The 16,035-nt window shown below is 60.7% G+C and overlaps 1 protein-coding gene across 2 annotated transcripts in view; it reads left to right on the top strand.

Annotated features, from left to right (window-relative positions):
• Positions 1-8,686: 8,686 nt before the first annotated feature.
• The window catches only part of BEGAIN (brain enriched guanylate kinase associated), a 40,478-nt gene continuing 33,129 nt past the window's right edge, over positions 8,687-16,035 (top strand). The window contains exon 1 of one of the 2 annotated variants that reach the window (XM_036014007.1): positions 8,687-8,737. In XM_036014007.1, the coding sequence (XP_035869900.1) occupies positions 8,696-8,737 (42 nt within the window). In that variant the 5' untranslated portion in view covers positions 8,687-8,695. The remainder of the gene's footprint in view (positions 8,738-16,035) is intronic. The other variant, XM_036014004.1, reaches the window with a different exon arrangement.

Here is a 16,035-nt window from a genome sequence, read left to right as displayed (position 1 = left end):
TAAGCGACGAAGAGGTAGCCAACCTATCAGATGCACAGTTCAAAATACTGGTAATCAGGATGCTCACAGAAATGGTTGAATATAGTCAAAAAATACAGGAAAAAGTGAAGACTATGCAAAGTGAAATAAAGGAAAATGTATGGGGAACCAACAGTGACAGGAAGGAAACTGGGACTCAAATCAATGGTTTGGCGCAGAAGGAAGAAATGAACATTCAACCGGAACAGAACGAAGAAACTAGAATTCAAAAAAAACTGAGGAAAGGCTTAGGAACCTCTGGTATAACTTTAAACATTCCAACATCTGAATCACAGGGCTGCCAGAAGGAGAAGAGGAAGAGCAAGAAATGGAAAACTTATTTGAAAACATAATGAAAGAGAACTCCCCTAGTCTGGCAAAGGAAATAGACTTTCAGGAAGTCCAGGAAGCTCAGACAGTCCCAAAGAAGTTGGACCCAAGGAAGCACACACCAAGGCGAGCACTCCTAAAAAGGAGTGCCCATATGGTTATCAGCTGATTTCTCAAAAGAAACCTTGCAGGCAAGAAAGGGCCAGAAAGAAGTATTCAAAGTCATGAAAGGCAAGGGCCTACATCCAAGATTGCTCTATCCAGCAAAGCTTTCATTTAGAATGGAAGGGCAGATAAAGTGCTTCCCAGATAAGGTCAAGCTAAAGGAGTTCATCATCACCACGCCCTAATTACATGAAATATTAAAGGGACTTATCTAAGAAAAAAAAGATCAAAACTATGAACAGTAAAATGACAATAAACTCACAACTATTAACAATCAAACCTACAAAAACAAAAATAAACTCAGCAAACAACTAGAACAGGAACAGAATCACAGAAATGGAGATCACGTGGGGGGTTATCAGAGGGGAGGAGGAGAGGGCAGAAAAGGGGAGAAGGTACAGGGAATAAGAAACATAAATGGTAGGTAGAAAATAGATAGAGGGAGGATCAGAATAGTGTAGGAAATGGAGAAGCCAAAGAACTTATATGTGCAACCCATGGACATGAACCAAGGGGGTGGGGGCAGGAATGCTGGTGGGAGGGGGAGTGCAGGGCAGAGGGGAATAAAGGGGGGGGGGGAATTGGGGCAACTGTAATAGCATAATCAATAAAATATATTAAAAATATAACTAAATAAAATAGAAGAGGAAGAAACTTTTTAAAGATTTTATTTATTTATTTTTAGAGAGGGAAGGGAGGGAGAAAGAGAGAGAGACACACACACATCAATGTGTGGTTGCTGGGGGTCATGGCCTGCAACCCTTGCTGTGCCCTGACTGGGAATCGAACCTGCGATGCTTTGGTTCACAGCCTAAGCTCAATCCACTGAGCTATGCCAGCCAAGGTGGAAGAAACTTTTTAAGACATTTTTGAGGCCAGCATTACCCCAATACCCAAACTAGACAACATTACTGGAGAATAAATTTACAGAACAATACTTCTCAGGAACATAGACACAAAAATCCCTAACAGAATATTTGCGAACTGAACCCAACACAGTATAAAAAGAATGACATCGTGTCAAAGTGGGGTTTATCCTAGCAATGTGAGATAGGCTTAACATTTGAAAATCAACCAGTGTGATTCAGCGTGTTAACAGACTGAAAAAGAATCAAACATATGATTATCTCCAGAGATGTAAAATAAATTTTGACAAAAATTCAACTTCTTGTTATAATAAAAGACTCGGTAAACTAGAAACAGAAAGGAATTTTCTCAACTTCATAAAGGGCATCTAAGAAACACTTCACAGCTTAGTAGTCAATGAGGCTTAGTCGTGAAGGATTCACTGCTTTCACCTAAGAAGAAAACAAGGCCAGGATGTCCACTCTCCCCACTTTTATTCAACACTGTACTGGAGCTCCTAGATAGTGCAATAAGGCAAGAAAACAAAATAAAAGTCATACAGGCCTGGCCAAGTAGCTCGGTTGGTTAGAGTGTCGTTCCAACACACCAAGGTTGTGGGTTTGATCCCCGGTCTGGGCACATACAAGCAACAACCAATGAATGATCAATAAGTGGAACAACAAATTGATGTTTCTCTCTCTCTCGCCCTTCCTCTATCTCTCAAATAAATTAAAAAATTAAATATTTTAAAAGACTGAGTAAGTCATACAGACTGTAAAGTAAAAAGTAAAACTGTCCTTATACACAGATGTCATGCTTATCTATGTAAAAAGATGTAAGAAATGCTGGCTGGTGTAGCTCAGTGGATTGAGTTTGGGCTGCAAACCAAAGTGTCACAGATTCGATTCCCAGTCAGGGCACATGCCTGGGTTGCAGGTCACAGCCCCCAGCAACCGCACATTGATGTTTCTCCCTCTCTCTCTTTCTCCCTCCCTTCCCTCTCTAAAAATAAATAAATAAAATCTTTTTAAAAAGATGTAAGAAATGCACCCAGATGCTATTAGAACTGACAGGTGAGGTTAGCAAGATCGCCAGACATAAAGTCAATAGTATTTCTACTCACCAGCAACACACAATAGACTAGGAAACTTTTCTTAGCACGAGAAAAACAAACTATACAAGAAACATGGATAAAGTCGACCTTGCTAAAATGAAAACCTTTTTCTTCAAAAAACACCTTTAAGTTAAGCGGCAAGCAAAGACTGGGAAAGAACACCTGTGGAACAGGTGTCTGGCAAAGAACTCACGTTCAGCGTATACGGAGGACACCCACAACTGAGGAACAAATAACACAAACGACCCAGCTAAGAAGCAGGCCAAAGATCAAGCGGACACTTCACGAAGGCCGATTCTTAACACCATCAGACGGTGACGATTAAAATGTTAACGAGATACGGCTGCACACCCACGGCGAGTGGCTAAAACTGCAGACTGAGCATACCAAATGTTGGCAAGGACGTGGCGCGACTGGGGCTCTCACCCTTTACCGAGGGGAATGGAAAATGGCGCAATCGCTTTGAAAACAGTTGAGCAAGTTTCTTAACAAGCCAGAGCGACACCTGCCGTAGGATCACGCCATTCTGCTCGAGAGACACTAATGCAACGTGTCTACACAGAGGATGCAAAGGTCCACGGCAGCGTTGCTCCTGTAGACACAAAAGTGGAAAACCGCAAACGTCCATTCATGGGTGCGTGGCTACGTGAACTAAAGCCCACTCAAGCGGTGGGACAGCACTCACCAATAAGTAGCGGACTGTTGCACACACAGCATGGGGGACCTCAGAATCGCCATGCCGAGTGGAAGAGGCCGGAAACGCCCTCCCCCCAAAAAAGGAGAGAGAGTGCCTACTGCATAATTCCGCTGATGTGAAACTCCAGAAAATGCAAGCCAGTCTCGCCGACAGGAAGGAGATCAGCGTTTCCTGGCGTGAGCGTGCAGGGAGGGCTGGCTTGCAAAGAGGCGGAAGGAAGCGTTTGCAGTGGATAGAAATAGTTGCCTGATTGCAGTGCTGATGTCACGGGTGTACGTGTGCGAACGTGCGTTGAAACGTATCAGACCGTGCACTGGAGACACGACAGTTTATTGTAGGTCAATGATGCCTCCATAAAGCTTTTAAAAACAATAACAACCCATGTCCCTTTCCATTTCTCCTGGGCAGTCCCCCCAGGAAGTCACGACCCGGAGGTTCCTGGCCCCGAGGGTGGCTGGGAAAGGCAGCCCTTTGGCTGGGTAAGTGCCTGGGCTCCTGGCCCGAAGTTCTGCTAGGGAGGGAGGGTGAGCAATCTCAGGAGGATAACGACACCCCTGGGGACTGAGAACGGGCCAGGAGGGAGCTGGCCGGAGCCCAGGCGTCCCTGCCCAACCCCTCCCCTCCTGTTCAGCAAGGACTAGAATTCAGGTTTGCTCCGTTCCCCAGACCCAGTGCCCACACGGGGCCGTAACCCCGCACGCCAGGGGCCGCGCCAGGGCCGCTTGGGACCTTGTCTCCAATCTTCCCGGGATCTTACAGAGAAGGGCTTGCTGTGCCGTCCTGAAGGCAGCAGAAAGCCACACCTCTGCAAGCCTCGCACGGCCTCTCTCGGGGTACGGATGAGGCCACGCCGAGGTCCGAAGAGCCTGGCTGCCCCCAGAGCCAGCACTCGCTGCCCCCAGGAGGGGGCGGTGTGGCTGGAGAGAGGCGGGCAGTGAGGGGACCAAGAGGAGTGGCTATCCAACCAAGGCTGTCCCCAGCGTGGGGGAGGCCAGCCCTGAGAAGAGACAGGGTTCCAGGGGACAGTTTCACCCGTAAACCCCCCAAGCCCCTCAGAAGCATACCCAGGCCCCTGGTAGAACCTTGGACAGGCCGTCTTAGAAAACACCAACCTGACCAGTCAGGTTCCGAAGGCTGGGGCAAGTGGGGGGCTGTGCGGACCCCCTGGAGGGAGGGCAGGAGGTCTGGGCTGGGAATGGTGGGTGTCGGGGGCCACCCAGCTCCAGGCACTCCGGGTCCCCACCCTTTCGGCTCAGCACACTAGCTCCGCGCCTCCTGCGCCTCCTCCGTCACCCTGTAGTGCTCCGGGCAGTGGCCAGGTGAGCAGGCGAAGAGCTGGCACCCAGCCTCCCGGCAGCCTGGCTAGAGGCTGACCCTGACCCTGGGCTATGCTTCTTGCCCTGTCCTCACCCCCTGGGCCTCTTAGAGGGCTGGGCTCTGCCTCCCTCCCGCGGCCCAGGCTCCCGCAGGAGCCTCCCCTATGGCTGGCTGGGAGTCCTGCCCAGGCGCATCTGGCTTGGGCGCCAAGGTTCTCCGGGCACCTCCTTCCGCCCGCCTGCCTCCTCTCCCATCACACTGGGGCTCAGGCCTCAGTGTTTCCACGGTCACTCACTCATTCGTTCATTCACTCATTCAGCTATTCAGCGTCTGCCCCTCACTCCAGTTGCTTCAGCCCTGGGCCCTAGGCCCCTGCGGGTCTGGGAGAAGCACCTGGAACCAAGGTCAGCCCTGGTTACAGGGCCCACTGTGTGGCAGGGATGGAAATCCCTGGGCAAAGACACCCAGTGAGCTCAGGGCAAAGCTTAGGGAAGCACGGAGAAACAGAGGGGCTAGGGATCAGGGAGGACTTCCTGGAGGAGGGGGCACCTCAGTGGAGGCTAGAAGGCCTTTTGGAACTGCACCAGATGTATTCCAAGGGAGCAAGAAAGGCTACTTCAGGCTGAGAAACAGCAAGTGGACGTGTCCCCCCGGGAACCCTTCGACGTGGCTGTCCCCCCGGAGTGAGTCAGGCAGGCCACGTGGGGGTCAGCTCGGCGGAGACTCTTCAAGGACGCAGCCCCAGCGAGCGGCGGGCGGACGGCAGGAGATCGGAGGGCGCGGGCGGTAGGTGGTGCTGCACAAGCACGCCAGAGGGGGTCCCGCCCGGCGGGGGGGCTCAGCCGTGTACTTTCAGGGAAACTAAGGACAGGGTGTCGCTCAGAATTTTCTGGGCGACTGTCCAACCACGGAGATTTCTCGGGAGGAAGGGAGGGAAATTCTCATCACCCGAGGCGTGCAAGCGGGTGCTAGACACCCCCTCTCGTGCGCTGTGTGGGTCCGCTAGGAGCCACTCCAGGCCTCGGCAGTGAGCGCGGCGGCGATGGGGGAGACCAACCCAGGTGGCGTGGCCAGCCTGGGGCCGCCCGGGGAGGTTTCCGAAAGGGGACCTTGGGGGGCGGAGCAGAGATTTCTAAGCGGATGCTCCCTGGAGGGGCGTCTCGGGGTGAGGGGTGTGGAGGGAGCCAACCTCTCCGCCGTCCCGGGGTCCCCAGAGCTCACATTCCGAGAAGCTTCTCCAGTCCCCACCCGAGGGCGGCAGCGGGGGAGAAAGGCTGGGACCTGCGGGCGGGACCGGCAGACTCTGGGGCCCCGGGGCCAGGGCGGGGCTGGACGCCTGGTCCCCAAGACCCACCTGCAGGCCCCCTTGTCCACTCGGCCACCAGGACCAGAAGCCAGGCGTCAGCCCAGGCTCCTCCATCCGCCCCCCACCCCAGGCCATCCATTCATTCGTTCGTTCCTGCCCACGCCCCCCGCCGACTGAGGACGCGCACTCCAGCTGGGGGATCGATGCGCAGACATAAACAAGTAAATCAGGCCACTCGGGAGAGTTCTGGGAGCCGCGAAGAAAATAAAACCGGGGACGGGGTTGAGAGATAGCGGGTATAGGGGGTGGGGTCGCGGCCGGGCGGTCAGCAGAGGCCCAGACAAGGGAGGAGGCCTGGGGAGAGGCCCATACACGCCCAGGCCTGGTCTCCAAGCCATACCACCTTTCTTCCTTCTTCCCACCCTCAGCTGAAACCCCACCTCCTCCAGGAAGCCTGCCTGGATGCTGCCTGGACACCAGGCTCCCACGTGGCTGCAGAGGCCTATCCTGACCAGCCCACCTGGCAGGGATGTCCGGTCGCACCGCCCGGACCGCCCTGTCAGAGACTCCGGAGGTGAGCCTGCGGGAGGTGAGCCCTGACTGGGGGTGACCGCTGGACTAGGGCGTCGAAACCCCAGCTTAACCCCTGTTTGCTAAGTGCCCATGAACGAGGGACTGTGCTGCTCCGAGCCCCAGCGACCCCACCTGCCAGAGGGGTTAAGCCCCTCCCCCACAGCCAGGCTGGCCGTCCTCCCTGCTCTCCACTGCCGGTGAGCTGGGGGCAGGAGGAAGGACGGGCTGGCAGGCAGGGGGACCGAGCCGAGCCACGGCAGCACGGGGGAGGGGCTCTCCTGGGGCCTTCCCCGCGGGCCCCAGCTCTGTAGTGCAAGCTGCCACCGCACCGAGAGGCCCGGCCGCCCCCACCGGCCCACCCCTTCCCCCGCCTCCCCAGCCATCTGCAGTGTTGGCAGCAGCAGGGCCCGGGCGATCAGCGAACGTTCTGGCACCATCTGAGCAGGACCAGCGTCTGGGGAGGGAGAGTGGGCAGAGCCCCGTGTGTGTGCACTCTGTCCACATCCCCCCGCTTCTCCGGGCCACTTGGGGCTCAGGAGAGGGGGGGGCAGGGACAGGAGGCCTGGCAGGAGGGCGGCAGGCAGGTGGGGCTCTCCCAGACCCCCACGGCTTCTTCTGGGCTGCCCGCCACCCTCCATGCGGCCCGAACGGCTGCAGACCCCTGGAGGATAGTGGCGGAGGTCAGAGTCTGGGGGAGCCAAGGCCCCGGGCAGAGGCCAGTTCTACAGTGACCCCGAAAAGGGCCCTGTCGGAGTGACATGGACAGCCAAGCCCTGACTGTCGGTACTGGGAGCACAGGGTGTCCTCCGAGGGTCACCCTGCCCCTGGGGAGCTCCCTGCACCCCTTTCCCATTTCTTACCCAATAGTGTCCCGGAGGCCTAAGGGGGGGGGGGAGGACTTCACCTGCCCCCACCGGGCTCCAGTCGCTGTGCCGGTTTTCCCACCTCCCTGGCCATCGACGCCTTCTCTCAGCGCTGTGCGGGGCCCGAGTGGCAACCTGCTCCCCAATTCAGTGAGAGCGAGCGGACGCTGCGGAGACACAGATACAATGTAAGATGGGTGGCGGCGACTTGTTGGCAAGTGTGCTTAATACCACTGAGCTGCAGGCATAGAATGGTTAAAATGTAACTGCTGTGCTACGTATAGTTTAGCACAATAAGAAAAGGAAGTGTGCGTGAAAGTGGCGAACGCATGTGTGAACTGGGAGCCACGAGGTCCTGAGGAAGGACGGAGGTCAAGTGCAGGTGCTTTGTGACCTCTGACACACAACTTCCGTTTCCCCTGGGTCCCCCGTGCCGGCTGCCCTTGGGCTGGCTGGCCGGGCAGACCGACCCGCTGCCCCCAGGAAGCTCCGGTGCCTTAGGAACTGAGGCCAGTTCCAGAGGAGGCCCGGGCCAGGCCCGGCGGGGCCACCAGAACCACCCGCCCACTGCCTCTGGGAGGGAAGGGCGTGGCTCACCCTGCATCCCAGCTGGCAGCAGGGAGGGGGTGGCCCAGCTGGAGGGGCCTGGAACAACCCTCACCCTCTGGGGGTCCCCTGCCCTTCCTGAGCTTCTAGGGAGGGAATAGGACCCTCCGGCCACTTGGCCGCCAGAAGGCAGGTTGGGCACCCGTGGTGATGGAGGGGGCTGCCAACTGGGGGTGGGGCAGAGCAGAAGCCTGGAGAGGGACAGTGTGGCCGGGCCAAGCCCTAGGCCCGGAAGTTTCTATCTCTGTGATATGTGAGCTCTGGGAGGGCAGAGACGCGCCGTGTGCGCCGCCGTATCCGGAAGACCTAGCGCAGGGCTGACATACAGTAGGTGTCCAATAAGGGCTGGCATACAGTAGGTGTCCAATAAGTGTCGATGCACGGACGGACGGACGGTTGGAGAGGCCAGCACTGAGGACCCCCGACTCTAAGGACCACCCATCTTCCATTCACCGCTCCCCGGTGCGTTCAGTCCTCCTTCAGTCGTTCCCCCGCGCCCCTCACGGCACTCATTCATTCATGCTCCGCCGCTCACGCTCGCACGGTCCATTCATTCCCTGCCCGGCCGCCATTCCTTCTCGGTGCCCGCACCCACGTGGCACCCCGCGCTCCGGGCCGGGCCCGCGCCCCCCGAGTGTGCCCCGGTTGGACGCTGCGGGGGGAGCCGCGGAATCAGCCGCGGCTGCGCGGGGCCGGGGCTGGCGGGAAGCCGGGCTGGGGGCGGGGGGCGGGCGCTCCCTGCGGGAAGCCAGGCGGGGTGGGGGAGCCCCGGCCGCGCCGGCTCCGGGCGCGCTCGGCCTTGGTGGAGAGGGCGCGGGCCGGGGGCGGCGGCGGCGGCCGGCGGCGGCTGCCCCGGGGCCATGTGGACGGGCGGACGGCGGCCGGGCCGGCTCCGGCGGGCGGTGAGTACCTGCGAGCCGGGAGGGCGCGGCGGCGACACCCGCGCGTTGGCGGGGCGGGGCTACCCACGCCGCGGGGCGGTCTCTGCACGGCGACCGAGGCGGCCAGGCCCAGGGCGACGGTCCAGCCTCTCCTCCCCTCCCCGCGGCGCCCCCTCTGGTGTCGGTGCGCCAGGGCCCCGCCAGGCACGCTTCCCCGGCCGGGAGGAGCGGGCCCGGCGCGCGGAGAAGCGGGGCACTCCAGGGGCGGGGCCGCGATCGGCCACGGCGCTGTCGTACCCCCAGAGCGGCAGGTCCGGGCGCCTGGGCCCCTCATAGCTGGGGTCCTCACGCCCCACCACGCGCATCCCTGCGGCAGGGGGGAGGGTGGAACGCGGGCCAGGATGAGGCCTGAGCATCTGGGACCCGCCGCTGTCTGAGGGCAGGTAGCCAGGGGCCAGCCGGGCCTCCTCCCACCCTGCCCTTGAAGGGGCAGGGCCAGACCCTGCTGGGCAGAAAGGCCGAGGAGCCAGGGGAGGCCGGACCCAGGGCTGGGTGATGGGGCGTTCGCCGCGAGTGGGAGCACCGGCCCTGGACACCCTCCTCCTTCAGTCCCCGCCAGGCAGGGCCCCCAGTCTCCTCGGTTTCGGGGGAGGAAACTGAGGCCCAGGGCCGCACAGCCAGCGCACTCACCCTCCCTGAACCCAGCAGGTGAATGGGGATTTCGGCCCTAGTGTTTCCGCTTCCTGCCTGGTTCCGAGGTGTTCCCTTCCTCGTCTGGGCCCCACCCCATCGCCGCTGTGCTCCTTGGGGGCAGGAGCCGTGTGGGTGACATCCCGGAGCCTCCCGAGCCAGCAGGGATAGGAGCAGAGCAGGCGCCCTGGAGCGAGTGGCTTCGTGAGGGGCCCCCGCAAATGTGGAGCCCTGCGTGGCCACGGCAGGCCCACCTGCAGACCCGGGGTCACGGCCTCGGGCCTCGGGGCAGGCGGGGTCTCTGTGGGCACCGCTCCTTCCCAGGCCCCGACGCCTAGATCACCACTGGGGGCCGTGGACAGGTCCCCGCTCCAGGGAGACCCCCGTCTCCCCACCCACCGTCCCCAGCAGAGGCCCTTTCCACGCCGGGGCCAGCGAGGACCGCGGGAGACAGCCCCTCAGGAACCGGGCTGCGTGGTTCCCGCCATTCCGTGCGTGGCGCTGCCGCCGGGGCCAGCGGCCCATGGAGGCGGCTCAGCCCGGCATCTGTGGTGCGCAGGGCGGGGAGGCGGCTGCGCAGGCTCTGGCAGCGTCCCCGAAAACCCTTAATTTTCCCGACTCGCACTATAATCAGGGTGGCACAGAAAAGTGAGCAGGGTGGCAGATGCGGCTTCTCTCCGGCAGCTCGGCGCCCGGGGTCGGCAGGGCTCTGGGGAAGACCCTGCCTGAACTGTTGTCTCTCGTTTAAAGATACCTGCGCTCTGTGCTCCTCTTATCATCGGGACCTGGGGCCACTCGCACCCGAGACTCTGCGTGGGAAAGGAGGGCCGCCTGCAGCCTCAGCCACGCGGGAGGGGCTCCCCGGGGGCTGGTGTGGGGGGCTGGGGGGGGCGGGGCACTTCTCTGTCGGGGAGCACACCTGAATTGGAGCAGTCTGGACTGGGATCCCATCCACACTCGAAGACTGTTGGGCGCAGGGCCTGGCCCACAAGTGCTGCCATTTATTGAGCACCTACTATGGGCTAAGTCGAGTCTATGCATGTTCACACGCCATCTCCATGGCACTGCTTGGAAGCACCGTGTTTTGCCGTGTGTACTGTGTTCCTGCGTACAGTGTGCGCCCACGTTTTTGGCCCAAACTTTCAGGAAAAAAATCTCTTGTTTTGAAATTCTGTAATTCAATGTTTTTATTTATATTTAGAGACAAAATTGATTATCCCATTCAAGGGTATTATTTTGCATGTGGATACTGTTATTGCTTTCTAGAGTTACACTTTTTTAAATTTTTATTTATTTATTTTTAGAGAGGGAAGGGAGGGAGACAGAGAGAGAGAGAGAGAGAAACATCAGTGTGCAGTTGCTGGGGGCCGTGGCCTGCAACCCTGGCATGTGCCCTGACTGGGAATCGAACCTGCGACACTTTGGTTGGCAGCCCACTGCTCAATCCACTGAGCTACGCCAGCTAGGGCTAGAGTTACACTTTTAATGAATAAGCATAAATAAAAGAGTCAAAAACTTTTATATAAGTACAGAATGAATACTACCTGTGTATAATGTGCATACTTACTTTTCCTTCAAAAACTTGGGCAGCCCTGACTGGTATGGCTCAGTGGACTGAGTGCCAGCCTGGGAACCAATGAGTCACCGGTTCAATTCCCAGTCAGGGCACATGTCTGGGTTGTGGGCCAGCTCCCTAGTAGGGAGGCTCGTGAGAGGCAACCACACATTGAGGTTTCTCTCCCTCTCTTTCACCCTCCCTTCCCCTCTCTCTAAAAATAAACAAATAAAGTATGTTTTTAAAATTTAGGCCAAAAAAAGTGCAGATTATACACGGCAAAACACGGCCATGCCTCTGCTCCTGTAGGCCCTTCACGACGTGAAGAGTGAATGAAGGAATGGAAGAATGGGTGAATGACGGAGTGGTGGGCAGACGGCAGGGAGGGACAGTGGCCCCTGCATCCACAGATTGTTTGGGGACAGTCCGCACACAGTCTCCCGAATCCCAGGAGGCTCATGAGGCCCTGGAGCTGTGCAGGAGCCACACAGGTGGGGGTGGAGGAGGGTCTGAGGGGAGCCCCGGCCACGGCCTAGAGATGAGGAGGAAGGTACAGGGATCAGAAGAGGCTTGGCCCTGCTGGAGTGTGGTGGTCAAGGGCATGGCCACGGGGCAGGGAGAGGTGGCTTCTCCCCGCTCACAACAGGTGAAGAGCCCCAGGGGCAAGACCAGGAGTAACCCTGAGGCTCACTGTGTCGGCCTGCAATTGCCCCCAGACGCCCCCCTCCCCCCCGCCCCAGACCCGGTCCCTCCTTCGCCTGGTGGAGAGGCCGGGGTGGGAGTCGGCAGGGTCCTGGATTCCAATTCCTCTGCTGCCACCGACTCCCTGTGTGACCGGAGCGAGACCCAGCCCTCTCTGGGCTCAGCGTCTGGGGCGCAGGGCCTCCCCAAGTCCGAGCAGGGACTTCCGTGGCCCGAGGGCGGGCGCAGATGGCGAGCTGCAGCGGCGGACGCTGACCGGAGCCAGAGCGAGGGAGCGAGGGAGCAAGGGAGTGGGTGATCGAGTTCTGCACTCACTGCCGGACCCTCCCCATGCGCCCCCTCGTCACCACTCGCGGGGCCCCACTGGGGGAGGGGGCCAACGCACACGCCTCACCTGTCAAGGGCTCACTGTCCGTTGGGAGACACAGACCTTGACCAGCGTGGCATGTGTCACTGGCTTCTCCTGTCCTCCAGCCAGGGCAGAGAACCTGCAGCGGCCACAGCCCCAGCAGGTTATGGGGCCGGAGGCCAGTGCAGCAGCCCTGGCAGGCCTCTCAGGGTGGGGTCAGCGAGAGCCCAGCTCTGCGCCAGACCAGGGAGGGGACTGCAGCCATCCGGTCAATTAGCGGACCCTGGACCACGTCGGGATGGAGCCGGGCTCTGCCTGGGCCCTACCCGGGGAGGAGGGACGTGGGAAGGTCCCGTTGCACTGCAGGGGATGCATAATGCAGGGACCAGTGGGCCACAGCGGTGGAGCAGTACCGTGGGCGGACTGAGGGGGCAGTGGTGGACGGCGGGTGGACGGACGAGGATGGGAGGCAGGGAGCAGGACAGACAGGTGGGTGGACAGACAGGAAGCTGCAGGAATTGGTGGACAGGAGGAGAGATGGGTGGACGCGAGTGGACAGACAGGTAGAGTGGAGGGAGGAGGGGTGGGGGGAGGAAGGGATGTGGACCTGGGGCTGGACGAACAGAACAAGGTGACGGTGATGGGCGGGCTGACGGAGGGCGGGTGCTTCTCCGAGGCACGGGGCCAGACGGGCAGGTGAGCGGACGACGGGAGGATCTCAAATGGGTGGATGCACGTCAGCGGGAGGATGGACCGAGGGGCGGGGGGAATACAGGCGCCAGGACGTGGGTGGGGGCTAAACGGATGTGGTCAGTGTGCGGGGCCAGCATAGAAGGATGGGGGCTCGAGTGATGTCACTACGATGATGGAAAGGGGAGTGGAAGGGTGAGCAGCTGGACACAGAGAGAGTGAATGAATGAATGAATGAGTAGCATTTCATAGAAAAGCCTGGAATTTTAGAAAAAGATTTTAAAAGAACTTGGCCCTGGCTGGTTGTGGCTCAGTGGACTGAGTGTCAGCCTGTGAACCAAAAGGTCGCCGGTTCAATTCCCGGTCGGGGCACAGGGCCTGGGTTGCGGCGGGCCAGGTCCCCAGTTTGGGGCGTGTGAGAGGCAACTGATGTGTCTCTCACACATTGATGTTCCTCTCCCTCTTTTCTCCTCCCTTCCCCTCTCTCTAAGTAAGTAAGTAAACAAACAAATAAATAAAATCTTTTAAAAAGCAAACACATAAAACCCCCCGGTAACACGGGGCTCGCATTCCCACATGGCGACACGCCGCCGAGGGTCAGTGGGGTAAAGGGGCGAGCCCGAGCAGACGCTGGGGGACATCCGCTCCTCCTCTGGTCAAAGCTGGACCCCGAGGCTGGTCAGTTTCGACCCCATTCTCTCGTCTGGGCGCCGGGCAGTCCTGTGCCTGGTTCACGACACGGGGGGCCCCCGCCTTCCCATCGCATCAAGCACAACCTGCCAGGGCAGAGTTGCAAGGACCCCCTTGTGCCGCCACAACACAGCAGGAGCCCCAGACCAGCCCCGGGCACGCTGGGGGTGAAGGAGACCCTCGCCGGCTCAGCCTGAGCCGATGCCAGTCAGGGTGGTGGGGGGGCTCCGGCTACCCCCGGCACGGGCAGGGCGTCGGAGCCCCGCCAAACCGGCTGCAGAATCCTTTGCGGAATCAGAGCCCGCCCCAGGCCCCGAGGCTGCTGCCTCCCCCGCACCACGCGTGTGCCATCCGGGACAGGCCTCGTGTGCTCCGGGACCCGTGGATGCAGGCATGGGCCGGAGGACCTGCGTACGGATGGGCACACGTGTGGGGGTGGCGCGTCCGTGGATGGACAGAAGGACACATGGATGCTGGGGACAAGGGACAGGAGTGGAGACGTACATGGGTGGTCCGGGACGCGAGCGACGGGAGCAGCGGACGGGTGGGCCCGCACCCGCAGGTGGCAGGTGCCAGCGTGGAAGGGCGCTCGGGGGCGTGAGTGGGTGCGTTGTGCTAATGGACGGACAGATGGCAGCCGATGAGTGGGCCATCTTGCCCCCCTACCAGGGGCGTCCGACCTTTCAGTGTCTCCGGGCCGCACTGGAAGAAGAGTTGTCTTGGGCCACACGTTAAATACACGGCGACACATAATCACAAAATGACCCCATCGTGCTTTACGTGAACTTGCGATGTGCTGGGCCGCACACACGGCCATCCTGGGCCGCGTGCGGGTGGCCGAGGCGGCTGGTGGGACGCCCCTGCCCCAGCCACTGGTGTCCGTGAGAGCCGAGGGGGGCTGTGGGGCTGAGGGCTGCAGGGGAGGCGGTGACGGGAGGCACTGGGCCTCACCACGCAAGTGCTGCTGGGGGAAACGCCCCGGGGACCGGGCCACGGCGGTGCGGCTCCTCGTGAAGACGGACGGTCCGCAGGGAAGCCCACCGGGCCCCACTGTCGGCGGGGACTTCCCACACGGCCTGGGCTGCACACGCGCACAGGCGTGCAGGCACTGGGGCTTGGGACGGCTAAGATCTGCGGCTGCCCTGGAGGGCTGTCAGGCCAGCGTGGAGATACCTGGAAGCCAGGGGGCAGGTGGTTAAGAGGACAGGTGTGAGGGTCTTCAGACCCTCCGTGTCCCGGTCTGTGGAAGGGATGGTGACGGAAGTTTCCGCGTGGGAATGGGAGGCGTGCGGAAGGTGGCGGCTCGCGCTCCGGTGTCTGCGGCGGCAGGCGGCGCGAGGCGAGCCTGGCTGTCTGCCGGGAGCCCTCGGGGCCCTTGCCCTCCCTCCCCTGCCAGCCGGGGAGCAATCCTGGCTTGAGAATTAAGCTCAGGGGAAGTAGGGGAGGTGGGGCTCCGAGCTCTGAGCAGATGCCCGCGTGCCGTCCCAGAGGGCTCCGGCATCCTCCGTCCAGGTCATCTGGGTCCGGTTCCCGGAGACCCCCTCCCAACCCTGGCAGCAGCGCCCCCTCCCAGAGTACAGAGGGGTGGGGGAGGGGACAGAGCTGGGGCGGGCGGCGGGAGAGGGCCTGAGGGGTCCTGGAGAGGAAACGGGTGTGAGTGCGTGACCTTCGGGGGTCCCGTCCCGGGTCTGCTGCGTCCGAGCCACGTGACCTTGGCAAAGTCGCATCACCTCCCCGAGACTCTGTTCTGGCACAAAACGGAGTTCACGGCTGCACTGCCTCACCGGGCGGGGTGAGATGCGGGCCGCGGTGTGGGTGCACACGCCCGGCACGCGCCATGGCACACAGTAGGGCTCAGGGAGGGGCTCAAGTGGAGGAGCGGAGAGGCAGGCGGCCAGGTCGGGAGAGGCGGCCGGGCTGCGCAAGGTGAGCAGGCCCAGGCTGCAAGCCCGGCCGCCGACAGCGTCCTCCGGGGCCTCTGGCCCAGGCGGCGGAGAGCCAGTGGGTTGTTATGACAACGGGAACTTGTCTGATGCAGCCGGCAACTCTGGGAGAGGCTCAGGGAATGCTAGGGAACGGGCAAATCGGAGCCCGGTGCTGAGGATCCCTCAGGCCCTACTAGGTGCCAGGCTCCGGGCTGGCGGCGCCGGGCCGCGCCCTCCGCACCGTCCCCCAGCGCCGCCTGGGGGCTGGGGCTGCTCTGTCCCTGTGTGACCGCAAGGGGGGTGCATCGTGCCCGCGGTCCTGCGGGGTGCCGGGGGGTGGGCACTTGACCTTGGGTGTGCCTGTGTCCAGGTCCTGCTCCCACGGGTGATGGAGCAGGGGCTGGCTGCCTGCTACTGCGGAGGGCGTTGCCCCAGTGTAAAGGGGTGGCCCTCAGGGGACTGCAGGGGCAGAGGGGACACGGTGGCCTCTGCAAGAGGTACCTGGGTACCCCCCCGGGATGCCTCCCCCGTGCCCAGCCCCAAGGAGGCCCACAGCCGGCCGGGGAAGCTCGTGCACCGCCAACCGGGACCTGTGACGCCTTCACTTACACACTCGTTCAGGAAGTGCTTGCTGAGCACCTACTGTGGGCCCAGCCCTGCGTGGAGGGTTGGGATAGCGTGGACACAGAAAACAAACAAATGATCACAGGCATGTCAA

Source organism: Phyllostomus discolor, chromosome 1, assembly GCF_004126475.2.
Source record: "Phyllostomus discolor isolate MPI-MPIP mPhyDis1 chromosome 1, mPhyDis1.pri.v3, whole genome shotgun sequence".
Lineage (NCBI taxonomy): Eukaryota > Metazoa > Chordata > Mammalia > Chiroptera > Phyllostomidae > Phyllostomus > Phyllostomus discolor.
Note: the sequence above shows the minus strand (reverse complement) of the source record. Positions and strands in the feature narration are given on the sequence as shown.